At 42.0% G+C, this 27,401-nt stretch overlaps 1 protein-coding gene across 8 annotated transcripts; it reads left to right on the plus strand.

The window, feature by feature from the left end:
• The first annotated feature begins 94 nt into the window (after nucleotides 1-94).
• LOC141017430 (ADAMTS-like protein 2) lies at nucleotides 95-27,398 on the plus strand. Of its 8 annotated transcripts, none has more exons than XM_073492150.1 (21): nucleotides 120-205; nucleotides 467-623; nucleotides 4,254-4,338; nucleotides 5,955-6,058; nucleotides 11,580-11,655; nucleotides 11,798-11,900; nucleotides 13,233-13,378; nucleotides 13,521-13,644; nucleotides 15,477-15,557; nucleotides 15,882-16,057; nucleotides 16,206-16,617; nucleotides 17,297-17,365; nucleotides 17,701-18,028; nucleotides 18,195-18,295; nucleotides 19,670-19,796; nucleotides 20,244-20,457; nucleotides 21,784-21,939; nucleotides 22,071-22,241; nucleotides 22,346-22,522; nucleotides 23,916-24,069; nucleotides 24,288-27,398. In XM_073492150.1, the coding sequence occupies exons 2-21, from the start codon at nucleotides 529-531 to the stop codon at nucleotides 24,434-24,436; spliced, it is 3,048 nt and encodes a 1,015-aa protein (XP_073348251.1). In that variant the 5' UTR covers nucleotides 120-205; nucleotides 467-528; the 3' UTR covers nucleotides 24,437-27,398. The 8 variants fall into 8 exon arrangements, with proteins under 8 accessions (XP_073348250.1, XP_073348254.1, XP_073348255.1 ...); XM_073492151.1 differs by having other exon boundaries at nucleotides 135-205; nucleotides 472-623; XM_073492149.1 differs by lacking the exon at nucleotides 467-623 and having other exon boundaries at nucleotides 95-205; nucleotides 4,249-4,338.
• Nucleotides 27,399-27,401: the final 3 nt, after the last annotated feature.

A 27,401-nucleotide genomic window follows, 5' to 3' on the forward strand; every position in this document is an offset into this window, starting at 1 on the left:
CATCAAAAGGGGGTCGAAGTGGGAGGAGGAAGGAGGGTAGAAGGAGAGGAGTGAGGAGGGGAGCGGAGGTAAGGGGAGGGGGAGGTTTGTCGCTCCATGACATGAATGAACCATGTTCGGTAACGGAGGCTTAGCTCTCCCGGTCTGCTCCTTCCTCCTGCTACACCTCCCGGTTCTCCCGCTAACCAACAACGGGCCCGTTAAGGTAAATAGCTCGCAGAATGGCTGCTCGTCCACCTCTCGAAGCTGTAGCCGCTGCAGTCGCAGACTGGTTCAAAGTTAAGAAGGGGGGACTGGGTCTGGGTCTGGGTAGTTTGCTCAGAAGTCTGTCACTTTGGTTCTGTTCTGCTTATCGTCAAGGCTGCTGTCTAGTTTTCACCTTAAATTAATTATTGGGGCCGTTTTTCAGTTCGGCTCAGACATAATGAACACAACGACAATGTCTGAATTAAACTTGTGTCCTCAGAGTAGCTCGACAACCATGAAACCAGTGTCATTGTGGAGTGAAGGTAAGCTAACTGTTACCAAATGCGGGAATGTCACTGTTCCTTCGTCGCAGCTCGTCTACAGAAGTGGAGTGAAGCTGCTCAGCGGCCGCTGCGGGATGCTTTCAGGAACAGACGGTAACGACTTGTAAATCTGCTGTCTAACATGTGTTTACATTAGACCCAGATAAACAAGGAATGACAGAAATCATAGAAATGATGAATGGTGTTTGGTGGATCCTTTCTCCAAACCAACTATAGCCTCGTGTTAAAGAATAATCTTCATACTAGTGTCATTTTGCTCCAAATAACACCGAGATGAACATGACCTGTCATAATATCTGCTTGTCTGAGATACATTCAACTGGTCTGATTGTTTCTGACATGAGAGCCGAAAACAGCAGCTTTGCTGAACTTATAGTCATAGATATTTTGTCCTTCAGACACCTGGTTGCAAATGCAAATTATGTCAATATCAGGTTCAAGATCAGGTTAAAGGATAAGTTAACCCAAAAATTAAAATGGACTCATTATCTAGTTACCCTCATGCTGATGCAAAGTCCAAAAACATTTCAAGAAGTTATTAGAAAAACAGCATTACTGCATTCTCCTTAACAGCGGATGTAGCTGAAGACTTGTTTTAAAGTTGACTTATCCTCGCTAATCGCCCCCAAAGGCAATATTTCAAACTCCTTGTTGTAGGAAAAATCCATTTGTCTTTCATGTGTTTCATGTGGCCAAGTGTTTCAGCATACAGTCAGTCAAATGAACAGTGGCTATCAGGAAGCACACATGTAACTCCAGTCTCATAGATTGCAGGACAGACAACATCTCTGGCTTAACGTGCGATAGTTTCATCACTGACTCACCAGTTGGCTACACAGTTCACTGTGGACTAAATGACCAGCTAGCTGACTAAAAACTAACATGCTGCCTGAAAGGCCAAAAGGCTCACCCAGTCTGCGTGTTCGTCTGAGTAAAGAAGACCACATGGTGTCGGCCAGCCAGCCTATCAGGATGTCTCGAGGTCTCATGGTTGAAACTCTTAACAGATGCATTACCAAAGGCTGTGCAAACGATTGTTTGCAGACACTTGCTGAGCTGTGGTTACCCCAGCACTCAGTTCTTCTATTAAAACATAAACAGTGTTTGGTTTCTAGACACATGAATGGACTGAACATGAATGCCCCAGAGCTAGCTGTCTGGTTAGCATTGCGTTTATCATTCTCACCAATTAAAGAGACAACTCCCGCTGTATAGTGAACTTAAAAGAGGTCTTGGTTACTGCATGAAGTCGTCTCCACATAAAGTTGATGGCAGCAGTTACAAAGGAAAGTTGTGTAGAGCACACAACAACTGGCAATCTGAAATGGTTTGTTGGCAGACTATTGAAAGTTATTGTCTTCCAACAGTGTTAAAGCTCTCTTTGCACAAAACTACACACAAACGTAATGCACCATAGCAACAGTGAGGTAATGCTTTCTATTTTAGGCTTAGAATTTATGGTGCGTAGTTTGAAATGGCAGTTGTTATGTTTTCTGTCAAGACGTGGCTTGATGAATTGGTTAATTCAACTGCATCCACACTATATGCAGCTAACGGCTGTGTGCACCGCATCGATTGTTAGAGGTATATTGGGCCCGATACCAGACTTACTGTATAATAATGAATGCTCATATATTCATTGGAGAAATCTCTGTCTGAACAAAACAAACATGGAGATTAGCGTGGTGCAACAATTTGCTGTAGTACCGCGTTTCAGTGAGGAAATAAAACAGAAGCAGAAGGTTTAGAGTCTGGATGAATGGAGAAATGCAGTCAACACAGGTTTTCTATTCCTCAGAGACAACTGGAGAAGAGATTTTAAGTTTCTGTCAACAGTAGAAAGCTAGCTAACGTTGGCTTCAAGAGCTACAGTGTTTACCGTTGCTCGGCAGCACCGTCAGCTGCTCCAGGATTCCTCTCTCATTGGTTGTTAAGGTCTGGATATAATCATCCAGATTTTTAAACCTAGATATCAGACATGTTTGAATATATCAGGTGGCTTCAGACTGGATCTGTTAACCCCTCACATTACCAGATCATCTGTGGTGCTCAGCATGTGTGGTTCCTTTGTCTTACCACATCACCACAGCATTAGATGACAAATCCTTACTCAGGGAGGGCTGTGAGCATGCTTTTTTGCATACACCTCTTTTGTGTGTGTGTGTGTGTGTGTGTGTGTGTGTGTGTGTGTGTGTGTGTGTGTGTGTGTGTTGAATTAGCCAGAGGGTAATCTGATAGAGTAAGAAGCCTGTGTGGGCTTGTTAAGGACCCTGTTGAGCCTTGGTGTGTGTGTGTGTGTGTGTGTGTGTGTGTGTGTGTGTGTGTGCGCGTTGTCAGTCGAGGAATTTAAAATACATCCTAACACTTGACTATACATCCTTCTGATTTCTACTTGTAGCTCTGTGTGGAGCAGATTTTTTTACATCAGCACTTATTTCACAACCAAACACAGGTACTTGCTTGTGATTAATTTATACCTGGGTATACAAAAGTTTTACACAAGAACACATTTTTGTGACCTCGACCCAACATTGTGTTAAATTCATATATAAATTTATTGTCAGGTGTGTTGAGCATAATTTGACCTATCATGCAACTAGTACCCCTTTTTGCACCTGATAGGTAGTTACATACAAGTAAAATGGGGCAGCAGTAGCTCAGGAGGTAGAGCGGGTCATCTAGTAATTGGAAGGTCGCTGATTTGAATCCCCAGCTACCCAAGCTGCATGTCGAAGTGTCCTTGAGCAAGATACTGAACCTTAAATTGCTCCTTATGAGCAGTTGGCACCTTGCATGGCAGCCTCTGCATCAGTGTATGAATGTGTGTGTGTGTGAATGTGACAAGTGTTGTAAAGTGCTTTTAGCGGTCTGTAGACTGGGAAAGTGCTGGAGAAATGCAAGTCCATTTACCAGAATAGTACGACTGTGCTGTTTAGTTTTAAGTTTGTCACACACGTCTTCCTCTTAGCAAATGCTTAAAATCAAAAGATATGTTTTTTTTTATCAAGCCCCAATATCTTTTTTGGCAAAAATGACCTGAGATACGGAAACTGTTTGACCTTGGGTTCAGGTTCACTCATATTGTGCTACCTAATCACCTCACTGTGACACCTCAGAGAGTTTCCTGTGTAGTGGTCAGCAGATAGAACTATTAGATGGTTAGAGCATGTTCACTGTTGTAAAAAGCTCCCTAAAGTCACCCTAAAGTTATACTTGCTTAGTAAAAGTAAAGACCTCAAGTTCAAATATTACTTTGATTTTACATGAGACAACATCCATCTTTGAACGTCTTCTTGTTGTTGTAACACAAAGACTTTATTGCCAGTAACTAACTAGTAACTAAAGTTATCAAATAAATGTAGTGGAGTTAAAAAGAAACGTGTTTGCCTCCAAGATGTGGATGAGTGGAGTGAAGTAAAAAGTAGCAGGAAATGGAAATACTCAAAGTTCATGTACCTCAAAATTGTACTTAATCACAGTACTTGAGTAAAGGTACTGAGTTACATCCCATCATTGGTTATGTTTGCCAGTGAATTTAAGGTTCAATTCAACTAAAATGAGATTTCTAATTTTAAGGCAGCCATCAGTGAATTTACCCCAACCAATGGGGGCTCACACAGTAAATGTGTGTGTGTGTGTGTGTGTGTGTGTGTGTGTGTGTGTGTGTGTGTGTGTGTGTGTGTGTGTGTGTGTGTGTGTGTGTGTGTGTGCGCGCCAGGACAGAAGTGAAGGGAGGGTGGAGCAGCGTAGCATCCATCTACAATCACACAGCTTTGGAAGTCAGAATGTCAAACAGACAAGCAACAAGGTACTTGAATCACACACTCACACACTTCTTCAATGTGTTTCGTTGTGTCACTTTTGAAACGTGTGAATGTTCAAGGTTGATGTATTTGTCATTCAACCACACAGACTTGTAGTCCATTTATGCTAGACACAAAACAAAAACTATTATTTATGGAGGGGCGCAGTGGATGAAGTGGAGTTTCATCCACCAGTTCCAGGCTTCTGTTTAGGTTAATGTTAATGTCAGGGCTGCACAATTTATAAAAATATTATTGCAATCGCAGTGCAATATACAAATCTCAAGAAGATGCGATTTTCTGTTAAAGGTAAAATGTGTGACCAAACAGCATTATACTGAAGTAGTGTAGTGCTGCAGAGATGCTCTGAGGTCTGCACTACAAAGCAGGATCAGTGGTTAGTGAGGTAACTTCAGAGTGTTACGAAGCTGGTTCCCGTCTTACAGGGGTACATCACCATGGTGGGTTAGGGCTAGGGTAACCTAACCTGCTCCAGAACAGGTTATGTTCCAGATAACAGATCCACACATATAATAGCACCGCCTCCTGACCAATCAGTTCTCCGGAAAATGGCCTCACCATTCGTAGAATATCCTGTGGAGCTCAGTGATGGATCGTGATCAGTCCTCCTGTGTAGGTGGGCACCCTCCCGTCTTCTTCAGTTCACATTTTTCTTGTGGCTGTAAGCAATGTCAAAGCCTTTTTATTGTGTTTTTTATCTTGATATCATCTCTTAAGAGACAGATGAAGCACTAAAGCCTCGTCCCATTTATGATGATGATTATATGATATTAAGTACCGCTTTCAATTATGTTTTATATGTATTTTTATTAGATCCTCAGTCTGGTGGACACCGCGGGGGTAGCAGCTAAAACAATAAGGCATCTCATACACACGGCATGAGAATACATCTAAGCAACACATTAATTTAATGGAATACACAAATGTAATTATAATCACATCTACTCATGCCTTATTGATGGGGCAGTGATATTATAAGCCTGTTATTTTATGTATTCACACCGTCTCCAATTTAGCTTTTTTTTATTGTCAGCTTTCAGCATTCAGCAGCTGCGACTGTGTGTTTTCCTCCCCTTTTATGAGAACGCACTCATGGTTAGATGTGGTTTTCCAGATAACCAGCTTTGTGTGACCACTTGGCATGATGGTGATTGTTTGGGTTAGTGAAGCCAGATAACAGAAGCACATCCTGTTGGCTGCTGGTATGTTGAACTCAGGCCTCTGGTCTACAGATCTTGTTCTGATGGAAGAAAACATGTTTTTTGCCTCAGCAAATGTCTCATCATCACGACTTATTATTTGTGATGCAAAAATGGTCTAATCATGAATCATATCTTAATTGCAATATCTGTCAAAATAATCACAATATGATTTTTCTTTTGCAGCCATAGTTAACATTTAGGACAACACACAGGAGCTACTGCTCTGACTGAAGCCCAAACACTGACGCCAACAAGATCCATCATTGTAGTTGTTCATCACCTCAGAGCGTCCATCTGATAATTCTCTAATCCCCAAACTGCAATCTGATGTTACATCTCTGCCAAGTGGAAATGCCATGCTAAATGGACTGTTGTACTGTGTATATATTTTGATCCAGGAGGAGGTGTTTCAGTGGTGGGGGGAGTGGTCCAGTTGGTCCTCTTGTTCCAGGAGCTGTGGAGGAGGAGTGAGGAGTCAGGAGAGACACTGTCTCATACAGAGGTAGTGTGTTTACAAAAAAACATACGGTTGCATGTATTATATTTTGGCTTTAACACTCAGGACCTCAGGAAAACTGAGTGCAAGCTTAGACACAAGTGCAGACTTGGGGTGCAAGTGCATATGAATGTGACCATCTAATTTAAGCACCAGTGGAAGCACAAACTAGGCACAGCCCGGAGGCTGATATCATTAGAAGTAGGCTGCTAATCAGCAAACAAACAACTTCCACTGTTTGGACCACATCATTCCCATGTCACGTCTCATGTGTGATCTTGTAGTGTGTGACCCCTGTCACTGATCAGTCATGTAGCGTGTGACCCCTGTCATTGATCAGTCATGTAGTGTGCAAAGCCAGTGATTGTGTGAGAGAGTTGTATAGTGTGAAGAGCATAGCGACCTGATGACTCTGACAGTCTTCTAGTGTGACTAAGGCATTAAAAGCAGCAGGACGGAGACGGAGGTGTTTGGCTGAGGTGTCTCTGAGAAGTCCCAAAACTCAAATACAGATAATAAAAAGTTAATCACTCCAAATATCCTGTCAGCTGGAGACAGTGTCCTTTTTTGAGCTGAATTTCTGTTTCATTTAGGTTGAGTTTATGAATGTAGTAGTAGGCCTTCCTGTATACTGAGGCAACATGTTTTCTTTGTTACTATCGGAATTACTTAAAAAATATATAACTTATTTATGACTTGTTGAGTTGTGTTCTACTACTTTACTCAGGGTACTGGTGTGTTTTTTCGGGGGGTTGCCTGTTGCTGTAAATTCCAGGAGAGAGTCAGAGAGTCTGGAAAGAAGTCAGCAAACGTAACTTAAAGCTGCATTATTTGGTGGTGGTGGTTTATTTCCATTAGTCTTGCAAGTGTTTATTCTGTATTTATTTTATTGATTAATTTTATCCAGCAATTCCAGAAAGAGCAGATACTGGTCGAATACCCTTCATGACAAAGTTGACAAGCAAGTCTACTGCCTGCTGTCTTCACTTGTCTGTCACTAATGCTCATCTTCCTCCATACAGTGCGTTGCTCACTGCAGCTAATGTTACTGCTAGTGCTAACTATTGGCTATTTTGTCCACGACTAGTTGACTGCTGCCCACAGCGTCGACTAGTGGTTATAGTAGTCGATGAGTTGACTAGTTGGTGAAACCCGTAGTTCATGAAGTAAAGTACATTTCCCCTCCAGCTCCAGTCAGCAGTCAATATTACAGAACAGAAACACCCGACAATGGAGGTCACCTCCGGATCACTGCTGCAGTCAGGTTGATAAACAGGAGTGAAGATAAATCCACTTTTTAATACCAAAAGTTCAAAAATAATCTCTGAGCTCTCCTCCCATCGGTAAACAGCTCCGGATCAGAGCAGAATCTGAGGTGTTTTTTCCGCCAGAAGGTCTGGATCTGCACCGACTCTCTCCTCCAGAGCTGGAGGCTCTGAGTAGCACTGCTTGGCTCGTCCCAAACAATAACTCTGCAAATGTTTTCTGCTGTGTTTTGATTGAAAGACTCATGGTGGCAGAAATTACAAATTGTGCATTTGAAAAGAGTATTTTATATACACCGATCAGCCACAACATTAAAACCACTGACAGGTGACGTGAATAACATTGATCATCTCATCACAATGCGATGTTCTGCTGGGAAACCTTGGGTGCTGGCATTCATGTGAATGCCACTTGACACGCACCACCCATCCAAACACTGTTGTGGACCAAGTACACCCCCTCATCACAACAACACTACCCGATGGCAGTGGCCCCCCAGCAGGACAATGTGCCCTGACACACCGCAAACACTGCTCAGGAACAGCTCGAGGAACACAATAAAGGGCCCAAGGTGTTGACCGGGCCTCCAAATTCCCCAGATCCCAATCTGATCGAGCATCTGTAAGATGTGCTGGAGTAGGTCTGATCCATGGAGGCCCCACCCCCAACATACAGGACCCAGAGGATCCACTATAAAACGCCCTGGTGCCAGACACCACAGGACACCCTCAGAGGTCTTAAGCCCATGTCTTGACCGAACTTCATCATAGCTGTCAGGACAGCTGCTAAATACTAAATAATGTCCCTGCATCACAGCTCGTCTGGTGTGTAGAACAATAAAGCTCCACTCCTGTTAGATCCTGACCAATTATGTCACCATGTCAGGAGATAAAAATAATTGAAGTTACAGCTGCATGACATCATTAATAAAACTCAGCCATTAATCTGCCTTGTAGAGACCCTGCCTTAACCACATTCACAGTTCATACAGTCACTCAAATATCTGTAGGTCTGTTATAGGAGGTGGTTTAAGCAGGTTTAAGTGCAACTTCATACCAAAATGATCACCAGGATTGCACTGTGCAGTCTTTTCTAAATAAACAAACCCTCACTCCACCCAGTGGGTTTGTTTGGAGCCAGGAAACTTCCAAACAGACACAAGTGGACTACCAGTCCATTGCATTGCAATTGAGTTTGTGCATCTACAGTTTATGTGCCGGCAGTTCAATGGGCCCAGAGTATTTAGAGACTAAACAGTTTGGGTATTTAATGATTCCTTCATGTCTTGTATGTAAAGACACAAAGGAAACATATGTTAAGATGTCCTCACAGCAGTAACATGCTGAGGAAGAGAGTAGAGACAAGGCGATACACAGAGGGAAGTTAGAGCACTGACAGAAATGGTGTGTTTGTAGTCATCTTGTTACCTCTGACCTCCTCCTGTCAGACTTGCGGAAGTTTCTGTCAACCAAGATTAACGCTGCTCTGCCCTCACTGTCGGCCTTCTGTCGCTCCCCCTCCTCCCCATTCCTGTCTCGTGTCTTTGTTCCTCTCCTTCACATTTCCTCCTCTCATGTCTGCCTCTTTTACCCCTCTTTTCCACTTTTCTTTCTCCTCTTCACTTCTAATTTCCACACTACCCTGTTCACCTCCTCCCCTTTTCGCCTCTCCCCCTGCTTTTTCTCTCACTCCCATTCCTCTCCTGTGCTACCCTCATCACCTTCTACCAATTAGATGTGACACTCTCACATAGTGACCTCCAGCTCACCTCTTCCTGCTGTCTCTCCTACTTCATCATATAAACAGTGTAGGAGGATGGGCTGAAGAAAGAGAGACACAGATGGATAGACAGAGGAGGTGTGTGTAGGGGGTGCAGTTAACATAGTAATGAAAGACAGATGCATTAACTCCATGTTGGAGCTGTAGATCCTCCCCAACACACACACACACACACACACAGTTAGAATCATGTCGACCATAAACCACAGCACTCTAGGATTTTTTTTGGTACGGCTGTTGCAGAAATATTCTACATGTTGATGCAAACTTTGCAAACGTGTCAAGCTGTGAGACTCTTGAGATGTGATGCCATCAGCTGGTTTAAAGTGAACAAAGAGCTCCTTCCTCCTGTACTGTTAAATAATGCAAGTTGTTAATGTTCTTTATTCAGCTAATGTTGATCAAGTATGTACTTACTTGTTTGGTTAAAAAACAAATACAGGAGTGAAAGCTATGAAATAGAGCCTGATTGATACTCAAAATTTGGGGCTGATGCAGATACCGAGTAAAGTGAGGAGTAAAAAAATATGATGTTGATATATTGGCCACGTTATTGTGTGAAATGACGTCGGTGCACTGAAACGGTAAACTTCACTGGGAATTTAATAGATATAAATCACCTATTTGATTTATTTCTGGTTAGTAATCTAAAAAACAGGTCTCCATATTAGCAAATGTAGACAACAGTATATATACTGATAGGTACTGATACTAATACTGATTATTATTATTAACATCATCTGCCAGCAGGTATATCAGATGGGATGTTGTATAAAACAAACTTTTTATTATAGCGAACTCAAGCAGCTGCTGAAAAGTGTCAAAAAGCAGCAGTAACTGAAGGCAGTGCTTCTCACCTGGAAACATGGATTGCTCTGTGACCACAACAAAAGGAAGGTGAAGTTTGGGGCTCAAATGGAAAACAAATGAGCAAGTAATGGTAATAATTCAGTTTGTAAGTAGTCAGTAGAATATGAGACAGTAATGGGGATAACATTAGCATTAGTCAGTATGAAGCACTCTGAATGTGAATTTAGTGCCAAGCGTCTGAGAAGTGTATACAAGTACTTTTTGGTCATAGCGGCAGCTGCGAGCTACTCTTTACAGAAACAAACTCACTTTTAATTACAAGCACTAAATGTCAGTGAATCACTGTTTATTCCACAAAGAAACAGGAATGGGTACGATGTCCCGTGATCTGTGCTGGGGCTTAACAGAGTGTATACAAAAGAAACGTTTGGGAAAGAGATGGTTGGGATAGTAGAATTTCTCCCTGCTCTTTTCTTCACCCTGGTTTTGTAATTTTCCAAACGCCCACTTAGCTTTGGCTCTTCAGCTGGCAGCCCACAGGCTCAGCCCTCATGTTTAGTTTCTACTGGCCATTAGCTTCTTCACTATCATTAAAGGGGATATTTGTAAGATTGGGCCAGAATTTTAGTTTAAAACATTCAAAAAAGGAGCTAACATTATCAGCAGAGAGTGAAACAGTGTTGACGTTCTGTCAGAGACGTCTTCGTTCTGTGTTACAGAGATGTCTACTGAAGTTAGCATGCTAACCAGCTAGCCCCGGCCCATCCTGTCTCTTAACACCAGTCTGTAGCTCAAGAGGTGATAGTCTGACAGCTCCTGTAGTTTCAGCTGGGAGATAGCATTAATGTCAGCAGTGACCGCACTATGTTTTACAAGCTCTCTTGGCTTTCATTTTAATGAATGAACAAAATAAACTCACAAAATGTCAAGAAAGGAATATTCTCACTTATGTTTTCTTTACTCTACAGAAGACTACAACTGTACACGTCTGAATTCAAGTTTCTCTCTTTGACTGAACTAAGACGAGCTGAATCACCTTGTTAACTCATAATAAAACACACTTTATTCAAACTGGACACAAACTGAATAACAGTCACCAGAACAGTGTTGGTTTGTCTCCACAGTCACCTCTGGTTCAGTCCAAATAAGTCCTCAATTCACAGAGTATCATGTGAAAATATTGCTGCTGGTGTCCGACTCTCTCTCTGTCCTCTCTCTGTCCTCTCCTGTCCTCGCCTGCTATGTCTTCTCGTCCCTGGACCATAGTCCTGGTCAGATCGGCTGTAAATCACCTCTGTACTGTGTCCCCCGTCTTCAGACTGATTTCTCTGGTTCTGTCTTCAGCTAGCTACTTTCAAGGAGAGCTAGCAAAGAGCAGCAGTTGTCAGTTACTCTGGTGATATGCTGTCCCCATTTATTTTTGGAGCTACCTTGAAATTCTGACCGAATATGACACATTACACCTTTTTAAGCAATATTCATTGGTAATATTTCATCCATTATATATTAATAGGCTTATAGGTTTCAGTTGAGTTCAGGTGGGGTGACTGTGAAGGCCCCAGCATTTGATTCACATCCTTTTCATACTCATCAAACCATGTTGTCTATGTAATACAGTATATTAACCATATGATATTCTCTAAACCTGTATTGTATCCCGTCTCTGTCTCAGGCTGTCCACCACTCAGAATGTTAACAGCTCATATTGTGTTGGCTCTCCTAAACAGTACCAGCTCTGCCCTAACCAGGTATGATACTGCATTGATATTGATACTATACTGATTAATTATCCACTGAGTCATTCACCCTTAGGGTGCTGAGGTTTACAGGAAAAAACAAGCAAAACACTTAAAAAAACTCTTTTCTGTGTGTGTATGTTGTGTTTTTCAGCTCTGTCCCAGCCCCAGTGTTAGCTTCAAACAGCAACAGTGTTCCCAGTTCAATTCTAAAGCTTTTGGAAGAAGATACTACCAGTGGATACCTCTTTACCCAGGTATAATATCCATCCATCAGTCATGTTTTTTTCAATCTGTCTGTCCCTTTTATTAATCCAGTTATCACTCTTTTAACACAGACAAAGGAAACTGAAATTAGAGTTTGGATTCTCTGCCCGAGCCCGAGCCCGAGCCCGAGGTCGATATTTCCCGCCACTATCCTCGGGCCGGGTCGGGCCGGGCTGGGCCCTTGATCAAGCATTTGTGGGTTTTCTTTGTTTGTTTGTTTTAATCATTACTTTATTCATTTGCGATCCATTCCATTCTGAATAAGCAAACAACGCAGTTTACATGCTTCGTCCTTATTGCATTATTCATTAAGATAATTCTAGACAGATTTCTGTAGTTCAAACAACTCGGAATTGTAGTTGAGAACGTCAGTTATAACAGCCCACTGTAACATGGGCTGGTGAAGGGGAAGGTGATGGTCCACTTTAGTGCGGGTGGCTCCGGTTACTCAAGAGACAGCAGGCAACATGTGGGGGTTTCCGCACGGCACTTTTATTCATAATACTGACCATACCATGCCAGGTCTCTACGGTACTAGATGTTACAGGCATACATGCAAACGAACACAGGCCGAGGTTCTTGCAGGTTCTTCTTATGTAAATAAAGACAAAATAAAATTGGGAGTCTTCGCTCTGTCGGCAGTATCCTTTCTCATGGGGAGCGGAAGTACACCTGCTCTTCTTCATCGTACAGGTTACATTACCCACTAAACAAAAGGAGGCGCCACCTAGTGGCGCTACATTGAATAACTCTGACTGTGCACAACGTGCATGGTCTCGGGTAGGGTCGGGCTTGAGTTTTTGGGCCCGATCTAAGCTCTAACTGAAATGCAGCGGTATGGACTCTCTCCACACGCTCACAGCTGATTATACTGGACATTAAGGGGGAACTCCAGAGATCACTGCATGTTATCTGATAAATTGCCTCAAGTGATGTCACTTTGTGGCTAAGTTGCATTATGGGCAATGTAGGCGCCAGATTCACATATGCAGTCGTATTCACCAAGACCTGTAATCACACTTGGATGTGTTGAACTGGTGCAGTTACCCTTTAATATCCACTACTTGCATTGTGTCCCTTGTTGAATAAATGAAAATAAATTGTCTTCTGATAATTGTTGATCTGGCTGCTGACATGGAGTATTTAAGTCCTCAGCAGATCATCTACCACCTTCAGCTCAAACTGCACCTGGCAACTTTGCAATCAGGCAATCCCAAAAGATAATCACATGTAACTCATTGAAGCCTTCATTACACAGAAATCCTATTTTGTGTCGTCAGTAAAGTAAATATCTTTTTAAAATTATGTCATTTCCCATGTAGCTGATTACATCAGCATCTCCAATAAGCCATGTGACCTGCAGTGTACAACCATCAGTGGTGAGCGTCAGCTGCTCGTGCCTGCCCATGATGGTACCTTCTGCCGCGATACCAAATACCTTGGAGTCTGTATAGAGGGAATATGTCAGGTAACCCAACAGGAAACACTTGTGATGTCATTATTTTTTTTGTAAGAATTACTAATGCTGTATGTGTTTAATGTATTAAATACCACCCAACATATATTTCCACTGGCTGGATGAACAACCTTATGCTCCGCTTCTCCTCCAGCCTGTAGGATGTGATGGAGAGCTGTACAGCAGTAAAACAGTAGACAGATGTGGCGTATGTGGAGGCAACGGGACTTCATGCCAGCGCATCTCTGGATCATACAGGAAGGCACTCACACAGTTAGGTAACACACACACAAACACACATGTAGACAGATGTGCATATGAGTATACATTATATACCATTCAGACTGAAGTCCAGTTATCTGGTGTTGAATTTAGGTACACTCACACAACTACACTTTGTGTTTAAAGTTAACAATTATCTGGGCCTTCAGCAGCCTGCTCCACAAACCTCACATGTTTGTGACGGGTTGTCTTCACCGAACTGTAGAACTGCTGGGATGTCGATGTAATGGCTACACAGACACTATTGCAAATGACACTTTTTCTGTGACTGCAGTTCTTCTGACTGATTATTGAATTGTCTGTTTGGTTAAATTTGTCAGCTAATTTTAGATTTAGTCTAAGTGTTGATCATTTTCAAGTAGAGCTTAGACAAGCCCGACCCTACCTGAGCCCGTGCACGTTGTGTCCGAGCCCGGCCCGGCCCGGCCCGACACATTAACTGTAATTATGAGCCCGAGCCCGATTTAAACCCGACAATTTTTTAATACGTGGTGTAACAGTCAGAGTTATTCAATGTAGCGCCACTAGGTGGCACCTCCTTTTGTTTAGTGGGTAATGTAACTTGTACGATGAAGAAGAGCAGGTGTACTTCTGCTCCCCATGAGAAAGGATACTGCCGACAGAGTGAAGACTCCCCATTTTATTTTGTCTTTATTTTGTAAAGTGTTGGTACAAGAACCTCGACCTGTGTTCGTTTGCATCTAGACATCTAGAGCCGTAGAGACCTGGCATGGTATGGTCAGTATTATGAATAAAAGTGTCGTGCGGAAACCCCCACATGTTGCCTGCCGTCTCTTGAGTAACCGGAGCCACCCGCACTAAAGTGGACCATCACCTTCCCCATCACCAGCCCACGTTACAGTGGGCTGTTATAACTGACGTTCTCAACTACAATTCCGAGTTGTTTGAACGACAGAAATCTGTTTAGAATTATCTTAATGAATAATGCAACAAGGACGAAGCATGTAAACTGCGTTGTTTGTTTATTCAGAATGGAATGGATCGCAAATGAATAAAGTAATGATTAAAAAAAACAAAAAAAAACACAAATGCTTGATCAAGGGCCCAGCCAGAGGATAGTGGCGGGAAATATCGGTCATGTTCGGGCTCAGGCTCGGGCAGAGAATCTAAACTCTATTTCAAGTCAAAGTCTGGTCCCAGTCAAAGTAAATCATGAAAATTTGACAAGAAATCAGCATTTCAATCAAACTTCAATCAAAAAATCTTCAATTCAGATTTCATCCAATAGATGATAGTTTGTATAATTTAGAATGCACCTTTGCAGAGCTGATGTTATAATGTGAGCAGTACATCCAAACATGAAACAGTTTTTGATCTGCACAATTATTTTGACTTGACTTGAACACATTCAACAAATTAGGGCCCTGGATGAACGACTGACTGATGTTTGATGAGACCCAATGTTAATAATAGTTTGTATCCGACAACCAGTGTATTTTATTTAAACCCAAAACTATTTTTCTACATAGAATGCGATGTGTGTTATAAACAAGTGGATGTCGTAAACAGACTTAGTTTAGCTGCATGGACCCATTCAACAAGAAATTACTATCAGCCTCATGCTTCAGCATGGATAGCACGTCTTAAGGCGCCGACATACTTTCCAAACTGGAGATCTCGAAAAAACAAATGAAATTAACTCGTTATCACGGGAAAACGGAGGAAATAAAATGTATGAATGCATGGCCCTTTAGGGCTTCCGTAATTTTTTTTCTTTCATATGTCCACAATTTCTTTTCAAAGCTCCCCATGACAATCATCAAAAGACCATTGTGCCAGTGTTTAAAATAGCTGTTTTTGTCATCAGGCTACGTGTTCATCACCAACATCCCAGCTGGAGCTTCAGACATTCAGATCATAGAGAGACATAAGACTGAGAACATCCTGGGTGAGAACCAACAACTCCTTTAAGGTCAATAACCTGTGAACCAAATCAACAGTTAACGTTTTTTCTGTTTGTTATGAAATTATATTTAACATATCTAAGCTAAGCTAGGCTAAACATGATCTGGGCCTACATTTGTACCGACTGCACAAAGATCATTTTGATCTTCTTCCCTAACTCTTCTTTCCAAAATAAGAACCACTTGATACATTGTAGAAACTACTAATTTGAAAATGACATATCTTTCTGTGGGTTTTTGGGTTCTGACCCAATTTTGAATATCACCTTGTCTTAGTCCCTCCCCCTGATGTTTCCCCTCCTATCTAGCCCTGTCAGATGAAGCTGGTCATTTCTTCTTCAATGGAAACACTGTGTTTCACAATCCTCAAAACTTCCGTGTAGCAGGAACAGTGTTTAAATACAGACGTCCCAGCAATGTTTTCTCTGATGGCCTGGAGTATATCATTGCCCAGGGACCAACACTTCAGGGCCTGAACGTTATGGTAGCACACACACACACACACACACACACACACACACACACACACACACACACACACAGTACAAGTATATGTACATTTTACTGTCATGAAGGTGATTTCACTTCCAGTCTGAAGTAACTAACCTGTGATTTTCTCTTTGGGCATGAAGTACTATAACATGAACGGGAAGCTCCCCCACATCACCTATGAGTACACCATCCCACGCACATCTCATGACATCACAGCTGCACAAGGCATCACCACAGGCCCCTCCCACTCTCATCTTAACCTCACCTATAACGAGGTAAATGAGGACGTCAGAGGGGATCTACTTAGAGCGATGAACCACAGCAGAGTGAGCGTGACAACCGTTCATCACTACAACACCCAGCTAGGAGCTGATGACCAATCAGATGTCCGGCTGCATGAAGAGGAGGAGGAAGAAGTAGTGTGGGAGGTCAGGACACCCAGCCCTCCACCGCCTGCTGCCATGTTGGTCTTCAGACCAGCTGATGTCACAAGTCAAGTATTCAGCCATAATGATGTGGAAGAGCGGGGACCTCCAGTGCCGTCTGGCTACAGTGAGTCACAGATTGCTCTGTCCTTGAATAAACAAGCTTTAACTTTTGTGAGAAGACATTAGTGTTTAAAATCTGCTCATGCTCACTGTTCCAGTTTGAAATTATCAGTCAGTAATCATGGAGTTAAATACAAACGTTGGTCTGTTATAGAGCCTTGTAGAAAACCCTGCACCACACATCAGCTGACATACAAGTCTTTTTTCAAGTATATACATCTCATTCATTTAAAATGCATGTTGTCATATCTCATTAATAACAACACATTCACCAACGTTAGTTGGAAACATGATTTACCTGTTGGGCCACAGACTGAAGGTAATGACAGCTTAGCTACCTACCAGTTAGGATGTTGCTCAGGTGTTACTGTTGGGTAAAGACACTAGCAAAGCAGCACAGTACATGAAATAAGCACGGCAGCAACAGAAATGAACCAGCTGCCCCCCCCCAGCAGGGTTAATGCTCCGTGCCACACTGCAAAAACTGTGATTAAGAGTTCGGGGCATCTACCTGGCCTCCAAATTCCCCAGATCCGGATCCATTTGATCATTGCTTGGAGAATATATACTGACCTTCACATTAGCAGAATTGTTTTGTCCAGCCTCTTGGTGTTGTTTACTTACCTGTCTGTCATTAATATTCTGTTTGTCTCATTGCTCAAATTGTTTTTCTGTTTATTTAGGAAGTTCCTCCAACTCGATTGACGAACCTTCCACTGATGAAGACAACTCTCTGCTGCTCTCTTTTCCAGGTAGAAATGATTGGATGTGATGGGAAGTGGCAGACCCAATAGGTCATCGCACCTCCAGTATTTGTTGTTCTGTAGCTGGACCTCGACTTCTGACCGCCGTGTGAAGAGACCATAAAAATTACACTCAAACAGAAAAAATAATACATACCATGAGTTATTATAATTATTATAGTCGTATTTTTTTAATGGAGCCTAATAGAAATTTTGTCAAACAAATATATTTTGCTTCGTCTCAATAATGGCTTTTGTTATTTTGCCACAATCTTCTTCACTGTTAATTATCTCTTAATGTCAGAAATATCATAAAACATTCATTTGTTTACATCCAATCACAGGTAGTCAGAGTGTTCATTCTGCAGAGCTGCCGGAAGACGCCCCCTATCTGCTACTGGAGGACTTACATCACAACCAGACACAGTCAAACACACACTCTGTTAAACACACACTCACTGATCCACATTCACCAGCAGAGACACAAGTGGACATGTTGTCTGCCACAGACACAGAGCTAGACGCTGACCCACGGTTGGAACTGCACTCAGACATACTCACAGTCACTGATACACACTCTGTTGTACACACAGAAACACAAACAGACACACACACTGCCATCTTGGTACAGCTGCAGCAGGTGTCTGCAGTACAGGCAGCCAACACAGAGAGGTAAGTCTGTGTTCAGGTTTGCCTGCAGGTCTTTTAATATAACTTAATGACATTCATGTTCTTCCGTCCGTGTTATGCATGTTACATTCAGGGTTTTTTATAAAATGATTTGGAAAATGTTGAAAAGTGTAGCTGTCCGTCTCTGTCTCTGTTTCTGTCTCTCTAGCAATGACTTTGACGTTGGTCTGGACCCAGATATCAGTCTGGCAGACATGTATCGCTGGAAGGTTTCTGCATATGCTCCATGTAGCTCTACCTGTACAACAGGTAAACACATGCACAACACGCATTTACATCAACATGATAACACTGACATTTATTGTATTGTCTTTCATAAAACAACTTGTGAACGCTGTTGTGTCTATTAAAACTGTATATCAGAACACAGCCTGTGGCGGAGGTATTCAGATCCTTCACATTTACTGTTATATACTGTATTATTCTATTGACAGTTTTTTATAGAAAGCAGAATGTGACTGTTACCGCCGGTCGAGGGGGAAGTCATTCTTAACTGTTTTGTATCTGACTGAATGGTTCTGATTATTTTTTCCATTAATATCTTGACTGTTTATTTCGAAAATTCTGAAAATAGTGAGACTTGCTGTCACACTTACCAAGCACCTAAAGCAGCACCTTCATTGTGTTTATGTCCAACATTATCAAAATACATTGGAATTATCAAAAATGATTGAAAGAAAAAGCAGCAAATATTCACAGTTGTGAAACTGTGAAAAACGTTTTTACATGAAAATTTACTTCAATGATAATCAAAAAAGTTTCCATTTAATTTTCATTAATTGACTAATTATTTCAGGTGTACTTGTATAAACTGTTAAGTAAGTCAATTAATAACAGAACATCATATTTTACATGTTTTGTATGCCTGTAACTACTAACTAAAGCAGTCAGTTAAATGTAGTGGAAGTAGTGACCCAAACAGAAAAGACTAAAGTAAAGCAGTACTTCAGATTTTTACTTGAAGTGATAGTTGTGGTCTTCTGATGTGCGGTTGTTTGTGGTGCTGTCCCTCTTCAGTGTGTTACCTGCAGCAGACGACCGTCTGTGTGGAGAAGCAGAGCATTGTGCTGCTAAATGGTACCAACAGCAAGACGTATTCTAACCACCTAAAATATATATATCCGCTTACGTGTATCTATATTTGAACATTTTTGGTGTTTTAATGGCGACCTATTACACACTGTACCTTAAGTACAGTACTTGAGTAAATCTACTTAGATACATTCTACTGCTGAGTAAAGGTTTCAAAGATTACAAAACAAAATAAAAGAAAAAGTTGAACATGTCGGTCTTTTGTTTTTGGTGAGTGTCCCCTGGATCAGTGTGATACTGCAGTGAAGTGTAATGGAGCACTGCTGTCTGCCTCCACCCTGTCCATTATTGTCTTCTATCAGGACACGTTGCTGTGTTTTATTACTTCTCACTGACCTCACCTGCACCGTCCACACCGTCTGTGTCTTCACTCATTGGTCTGTTACATTGTCTTCATTTGCTGTGATCCCTGTTCACTTTCATCCTCTTCTACCAGACACATTTTGTACTGCACATCATTTGTATGTTGTTGATCAATGTCTGCACTGTGTCTGCTCCCTGTTAACATTGTGTGTCTGTGTCTATTGCCAGGTATCACTGCTAGCTATGCCCTGTGTGTGCGGTATGATGGTACTGAAGTCGATGACAGTTACTGTGACTCTCTGACCAGACCTGAGCCCACACATGAGTTCTGCACTGGAAAGGAATGTCCTCCGAGGTACGTACTGACTGACTGACTGACTGACTGACTGACTGACTGACTGACTGACTGGTTAAACTAAAGGCTCTGATTTGAAACTCTTCACACTTCAGTTCAATGCCAAGGATGATTTTCTATCAGTATATGTCAGATGCCAAGTCAAGTTATCCCCAAAAATTAAATTAAAAGCCCATAAATTAAAGCCAAACAAGATTAATCAAATCGTATGACTTTTTCTGCTCTTTTTAAAGCCTTGTTATATGCTGTTGGTGAGTCATATGGCCACAGTCATTTTTATTTTTAAGTAAGGATTTGAACATTTTTGATCAGTAGTTGTAGTCTAATAATACATTCAAAGCACAGGCAGCAGAGGGACTGACATCTGTCACTGTGATTGTCACCAAATATCCCTGAAACTGTTTTTTACAATTCACCGACTGCATCGTGTCTCCGCTCTCTCCTCAGATGGGAGACCAGTGGGTGGAGTGAGTGCTCTCGAACCTGTGGCGAGGGCGTTCAGTATCGAACTGTGCGCTGCTGGAAGATGCTGTCACCCGGTCTCGACTCCTCGGTCTATGATTCACTGTGTTTGTCACATGACCTGCACAAACCAGCCAATAGAAAGGTCTGCCTTGGCCAGAGCTGTGGACCCCAGTGGGAGGTGTCTGAGTGGTCAGAGGTAATGCAGCGAGCCACAGAGCTGTGTCTAATGGAGGAATGTGTGTGTTGTTGTTGGCTTTGATGGTTCTTGTTTGTTTTCATGGTAACACAATTCACATTTTCATAGCAAGTTGATGTGGTGAAATCTGAAAAAAGGTTGTTCAAAGGAGCAAAAATACATAAAGCCATGAACCAAGAACAGCCAGTGTGTGTTCTGGTAACCAAAGGCTCCATGAAAAGCTTTACAGGTTTCAGTGTTGGTATCAAAACATTTCCCATATAATCACACATACAAACAATTCAGTCCTCTTTAACAGAGACATCTTCAGTGGATAAAATAAAAATACATTTTTAAGCTGAAACTGGATAGGAGTTTAAAATCCAAGATCTAATACCAAAAAAAGTACAATAATTACCCGAGCAACCATACAGCCATTAATGTTTCTGCCCCTAATGTTTCACTAACAGGGCTATTCAGTGGCACTTTTGAACTGCGCCCGGTCAAACCGTGTCACTGTTTTGTGTTTCCATTACCACGCTATGCTCGGCAAGTTGTGCCACGATGGGCCACCTCCAGAGTCAAGCCAAAGTGTGACTGCACATAAAGAATTTATAGGAAATGAAATGTGTATCACTAATTTAGCGGAGCTTTGTTAGCTGCTGTTCTTCGATAGTACTGCAGTGAAGACAAGTATTTACACCTGCTCCATTGACCACAACTCAAGACAAACATGTCCTCAGTTAAAGACACATCTTCAGCAGGTAGCTCTGCTGTCATGAGAAAGGTAAATCCTGCCACGCTGGGCTGACGTGCTGAGTCAAAGCAGAGCCGGCATGACTGTATGGAAAAGTCCTATAAGTGCTCTCAGGCCAAAAGGGACGTTTCGTCCTCTACCATATGGTGGACATGACACAAAGGGAGGCCACTAGGAGGCATTCAGCTGCTTTCTCTTCATTGTAAAGAGCAATACTGAAGCTCTCCAGAGCCTCACCGTGGCTGCTTGTGGTTGAAATGAAGACTTCATGGGTGTGAAGTGGAACTCTGAACTCTGTCTGAAAAAGCTTTCAGACAGAAGAGCATGACAACAATCAAGAAGGAAACACATCAGCAGCAGTGTTCTTCATGTTGATTAGTCAGCTCTGACTAGATCACATATTGTTCATGTGCAGCTTCATCTCCTCTGTGAATATAATGAACATGGCTGTAAATAATGCTGTAAGTGAGTTGCTGCCATGCTGATTATAACCGTTAACTTTTGAATCCTTTTTTTCATCAGTTTCCTGAATATTAATGAGGCTGAGCTCAGAAAAATTCAGTGACTGTATGTGTGTGTTTGTGTGTTAGTGTTCGGCACGTTGTGGCTCTCGGGGTGTTCGTTCTCGGGAGGTTCGTTGCTCCATGGAAATGAGACTATGTAACAAGTCGTCTCAGCCAATAGAAAGTCAGGAATGTGAAGGCCCGCCCTGTGATAGACGATGGACAGTTTCTGACTGGGGACCTGTGAGTTTGACAACACACACACACACACACGTGCGCGTTCAGCACACACTGGACCAGGCATTTCAACACTTGTCAGTAGTATTGAGTTTATGGAGAGGATTGTCAGTTAAAAATATGTGTGTATGTGCCAGTGCTCAGGATTGTGTGGAGAGGGAAGGATGATGCGTGCAGTCATGTGTCGGTCCTCAGGTGGGATAGTGATGTCAGAGGAGCAGTGTGACCAATCACTGCGCCCGCTGGCCATCTATCCCTGTGGTGACAGAGATTGCGCCCCCCATTGGGTCGAACAGGAATGGCAACAGGTAAACACTAAAGAAGCAGTGTGGTACACTTTAAGAGGTCTGTGGCTGAGCCAGCCCACACAGATAAACACTGTGCTCACAGTCTCTGTCTGTGTGTTTGTCAGTGTAATGCTACATGTGGGCGCGGTGTACGTCAGCGTCAGGTGGTGTGTGCCGGGCTGGATGCTGGTGTGTTCAAAGAGTTTCCAGACAGCAGCTGTGACCAAACCAACAAACCAGAGACCAGCTCATCCTGCTTCCAGAGACCCTGCTCCAAATGGTTCACCACATCATGGTCTCAGGTACCTGGCTGCCTGCCTGTCTGCCTGCCTTGTCTGTCTGCCTGCCTGTCTGTCAGTCTGTCTGTCTGCTAGGGCTGTCACGATTTCCATTCTGTAGAGAACCTGGAGTGGCACTCAGTAGAGTGCAAACCTCCGCCAGGGCCCAACAGTCTCCTTTAATTAAATCAAGTCTAATCCAGTATCAAAGTTGTTAGCCCTGTATCACTGGACATTTAAAGCAGCCAGAACTGATTAACCAGAATTTAATGTCACCAGATCTCAGATCTGCATCAAACTGTTCTCACTCAGACACCAGCAGCCTGAATACACCTGATGCCTTTCATCAACATCCAGGTGTTTATTACCTGAGACATGAATGAAAGTGTTGAAGAAGGTCCTGTCTCACAATGTTAAAGAAGGATCCGTCCCTTTATCCAGATCTGCACTAAAAGTTAACAGGTCTGTTCTGGGCTGAGACCTGTCCTCCATCCAGGTTCTGTGGAAATCTGTTCTGTAGTTTTTCTGTAATCCTGCTGATGAAGGGTTAAAAACATTACTTCCTTGGTGGAGGTAAAAAATTGATCGAAATGAGCTTTTAGTTTTGATTATCAAGATCAAAATCAGGACCAACGATTCTCCCATAATTTATTTCTCCACCCTTCCTACCTGGAAGGTGTATGAAGGCAAAGAAGAAAAATAAACTTCACAGCTAGCTTAGCATTAGCCTGCAGCTGCAGCTCCACTCTTTTCAGTGCGATGACGACAATCAGCTGACTGGTACCAGAGGAAACTCTGACAGCGTCGCAGATGTTGGTTTTTTTTGTCTTTTTCAGAGATCCTTTACTGATTTGTTTATGAAGAGGGTTCACTCTGGACAGATTTGAGAAACATCTTGTGATGTTTATTGTTGAATCACTGCTGTTTTCTGTTGAACTCTGGAATCTTTATTTTTGCTGAATATTATTAGAACTGGTTGAACCACAACCTGTAAAAAGCCTCCAGGATAAAGTCAAGCTGTTGTTGTAAATTACTCTTATCTTTTTAAAAAAGAGCTTGAAAATGTAAATGACAGCTGTCAGGACATGAAACCAATGATCTGCTGATCTTTACTGATCCATGTGTGTGAGTCTCACAAAGGCAGAGCCGTCAGGGCTGAAAAAAACAAAGTTTAATCAAATCTAGTCTTGGATTTGGGGACTCGTGACCCACTGACCTCTAGTTTGTTACACATTCACAGCGATCTCAAATCAGGACTGACTAGTTGTATAAATTCCTGCACCTTCAGACGTATTCTGTGTGGTGTCCATACTTTTTTAAGAAATCTTATTTGTCATTTGAACTGAGTGTCTGTTGGTGTGATCATCAGTAACATGTAGAGAAAAATGAAAAGTCCTGTCCCCTCATGCGCCCTCAGTGCAGCAAGACCTGTGGGAGTGGCGTCCAGGTTCGAGAGGTGAAGTGTTATCAGGGGGAGGAGCTGGTAACCAGGGGCCACAGCTGCGACTCTGCCCTCAAACCAGAAGCCCGACAGAGCTGTCAGATCCAGAGCTGTCCGACAGAGGCCCCAGGTACACAAACAAACGCAGTGTGCGTAGGTACTGTAGGTGATGCAATCTGTCAGCACACTTTCATCATTCACCCATCAGCGGGCCATAAATGAACTCATACATGCGTCACTGTGAGGAAGGGTTTTCCTTCAGTGCTTTCATGATGTTAATGACACATTTTGACCTTTTCCTTTCTAATTAAATTTCAGACTGATTTTGGCTTGTGTGTGTTTATTCAGCAGCAGCCCCGGCAGCATCAGTAGCAGTAGATGACGCCTGTCAAGACAAACCAACAGCCAACTGTGCCTTGGTCCTGAAGGTGAAACTGTGTTCCCACTGGTATTACAGAAAGGCCTGCTGTCAGTCCTGTAAGGCACCAAGACCCTGATGTCAGGACTGTAACCTCTCACCTCAATACCTTAACATAAACCACTGGTACCAAAGGTCACATTACATTCATATTGGTGCTGAACAAAAAACTGCTGCTAGCAATGTAAGGCCTCACGACATTGATTTGAACCTGTAAGTCTTCCTCCTGTCACTGATGTCAAAGGTCAACCTGTGGTCACTGTCTTACCTCCTACCTGTCAGTGTTATCCTTTTCAATTTGTTCCCACGTTTCTAGAATGTTCCTAAAAGTAAATCTGTTTTGTATGTAGTAGTTTCATCACCACTAAAGATAAGCAATCAAAATTACTCGTAGTGCTTCCTCAAAGAGTCGGCAGTAAAACTTAGATTCAGACAGTGCAGTTCCTATTCTGTAGCAATACTTTAAGACTGGAAGTGTTTCTGAAAGTATAAAACAGCTCTGAACCCCTTCATGACACAACGTACAAGGTCTTAGCTTACTCCACCTGACGGAGGCCCTCACTGTTTACCCACAATGCTACTAAATCTATCCACTGACCACCTCCCCCCCAGCAATGTGAAGATGGATAGCTTCACTCCCATCCAATGAAAAAGTGATGCTCGTTATAGTAAATATTTTTCATCTGTCCATTCTGTCACTTCTTCTTGTGGTCATGTGTTCATCCTGAACTGTTAAAAGCTCCAGGCAGCTTGTTCCTGTTGTTCCTGCCTTTCAGTACATCCAGCCAGCACTCTAGAATCCACACTACAACATCAAGACAGAAAAAAGACTAAATGCAACCAGTAGCAGACTAAATCTGTTGTTTTTAATGTATTGAAAATATAACAGTGAAACATAATAGTATTTTTGTGTCAAACAGTATTTTCAGAGCCTTAAACTGTTTAAATGAACAGTCACTGCTATGACTGAAACGTATGAGCTGCAGTGAACACACAACCAGAGATATCATCTTTCATTCCATGCATTCTCCTTCCTTGTCAAAACATGGCTCCTATATTACCCACAATGCAGTTCAACTGCTGACAGTTTGGTCTGAGAGTTGAGTGTGTGATGCTATTAGCGGCTAATGTAGCCTGCAGCAGAGAGGAGGAGCAGGTTATAGAGGTCGGGTAAGCTCACTTCTTTCCACGTCAGTGTCACAACTGTAGTCTTCAGCCCAAACCCATGCTGACTGGAAGTGACATCACTGGGTCAGTTCCCTCTGGAGTCACTTATTTCACACATGCAGTATCACTCTTCAACACCCGTAAACAGTCTCTGATGTATAAATGATTTTCTCTTTAACGTATTGGATTCAACATGCTGTCCAATATTTTCTGTGTTGACTTTCCTGAAGTGAGATGAAGGTCAGGAGACAGTGTCAGTGAAATGTTTCTACTCCTTTTTTGTCTCACTACATTAAATTATAGTAAAAAATAAAAGTTTTACTTTTATCAACAGAAAAAGACCCTTTCATGCCAAACTGAAAACAAATGTCTATAAATTTGTGTCATTTTTTAATAAATATTAAAGAGAAAATCATCATTTGCATAAATATTCACGTCAGTACTAGGGATGCAATGGTAGAGTTTTCCCACAGTTCGGTATGCATCACAGTTTTTGGGCCACGGTAACGGTACGGTTTCAATATCTTAATATAAAACTACTCACACTAGCAAAGGCAATATTGCATGTAAAAATAATTAAAAGCAGATATAGTCAAACCACAAACCTTATTATAAAAATTTAACACTTATCTTAATTGCCTTCCATAAAAAACATATGCAGTATCCAATCAAGTTAAACAGCAAACGTTATTGTAGTATTGTATTGTACTGTATTGTATTGTATTGTTTGCCTTTGTGTATTGAACCTACCAGGGCGTATTGAACGGTTCGATAAAATATTGAATATTGTTGCATCCCTAGTCGGTACTGTGCCACACTTTTTTCTTTTTTACCATTTTACAGACTAGCTTGGAATGTTTTTGAGTCTTCATGCAACAATACTGACAAAACCATAAGCTTTCCACTCCAGGTACAGGCCTATTCATTCTACAAGCCCTGGTCTCCAGTTAACTAATTATGTGACTTTAAAAAGTGTTGGCTGCACCAGTGAATATTTAGGTGTATCCTGTTAAAAGGGATACGTATATATGCAATAAGAATATTTTTAAAAAAATAATTAAAGTCACTTTGCAGAGAACCATTGTCAATATGAAAAAATAAATCAATATTTTTCTGTTTGTGTGTAAAAAAAAAAAAACAACCAAAAAGAGCCATATAAAACTGACTGTATTTTGATGTTGTCCAGAAGTAATTATGCACTTGAGTTATTTCTTGATAAAGAACTGCAGAGTGACTCGACTATGGAAGAGGATTAGGGCCACAATGCAACAAACAGTTCCATTTTGTTTGTTTTTTTCATAAGTCTGAATCGTTAAAGTCAGACTTCTGGCTCAATTTGTAAATAATCCAGCAGAGGAGGTGGAAGGTCAGCTGTTTGTTCCTGCTCTCATAGTCTTTGGGATAACATAATTCTCTATTTCTTATGCTGGCACAAACGCATTGTTTTTTTTAAATGATACAGTTTTCGTTGAGAGAAATCCCAGAAACTTTCCTCTGGAAGAAATCAGAAGTAGAATTGTAGAGGTGATGTAAGTGCTGTGAAAAGAAGGTGCTGTCATTCATGAGTACATGGTTTTACTCCTGTAGAGTCACTAAATGAAAATACATCACTTGAGTTGCTGGCTTGAAAACAGAAGAATAATACCAACATGTCAGAACCCAGACACCGCTGAGGAGCGTGTGTGTGAGCGAGTGTGGCTGCTACGGAGAAGGGTTAGAGTTCATCTGTTCATCTATCAATAATCAATACACTGTGTACACCTGACTGTCACTGTCAGTCTCACTGTTGTTCACTCCTGCCCACAGAGCTGCTGCTGTTGTTCTTTCTTACTGTACCACAACATAAAGAATAAAAGATGAGCTGTTTTTGACAAGCG

The sequence above is a fragment of the Pagrus major genome, chromosome 21 (genome assembly GCF_040436345.1).
Source record: "Pagrus major chromosome 21, Pma_NU_1.0".
In the NCBI taxonomy this organism is placed as follows: Eukaryota; Metazoa; Chordata; class Actinopteri; order Spariformes; family Sparidae; genus Pagrus; species Pagrus major.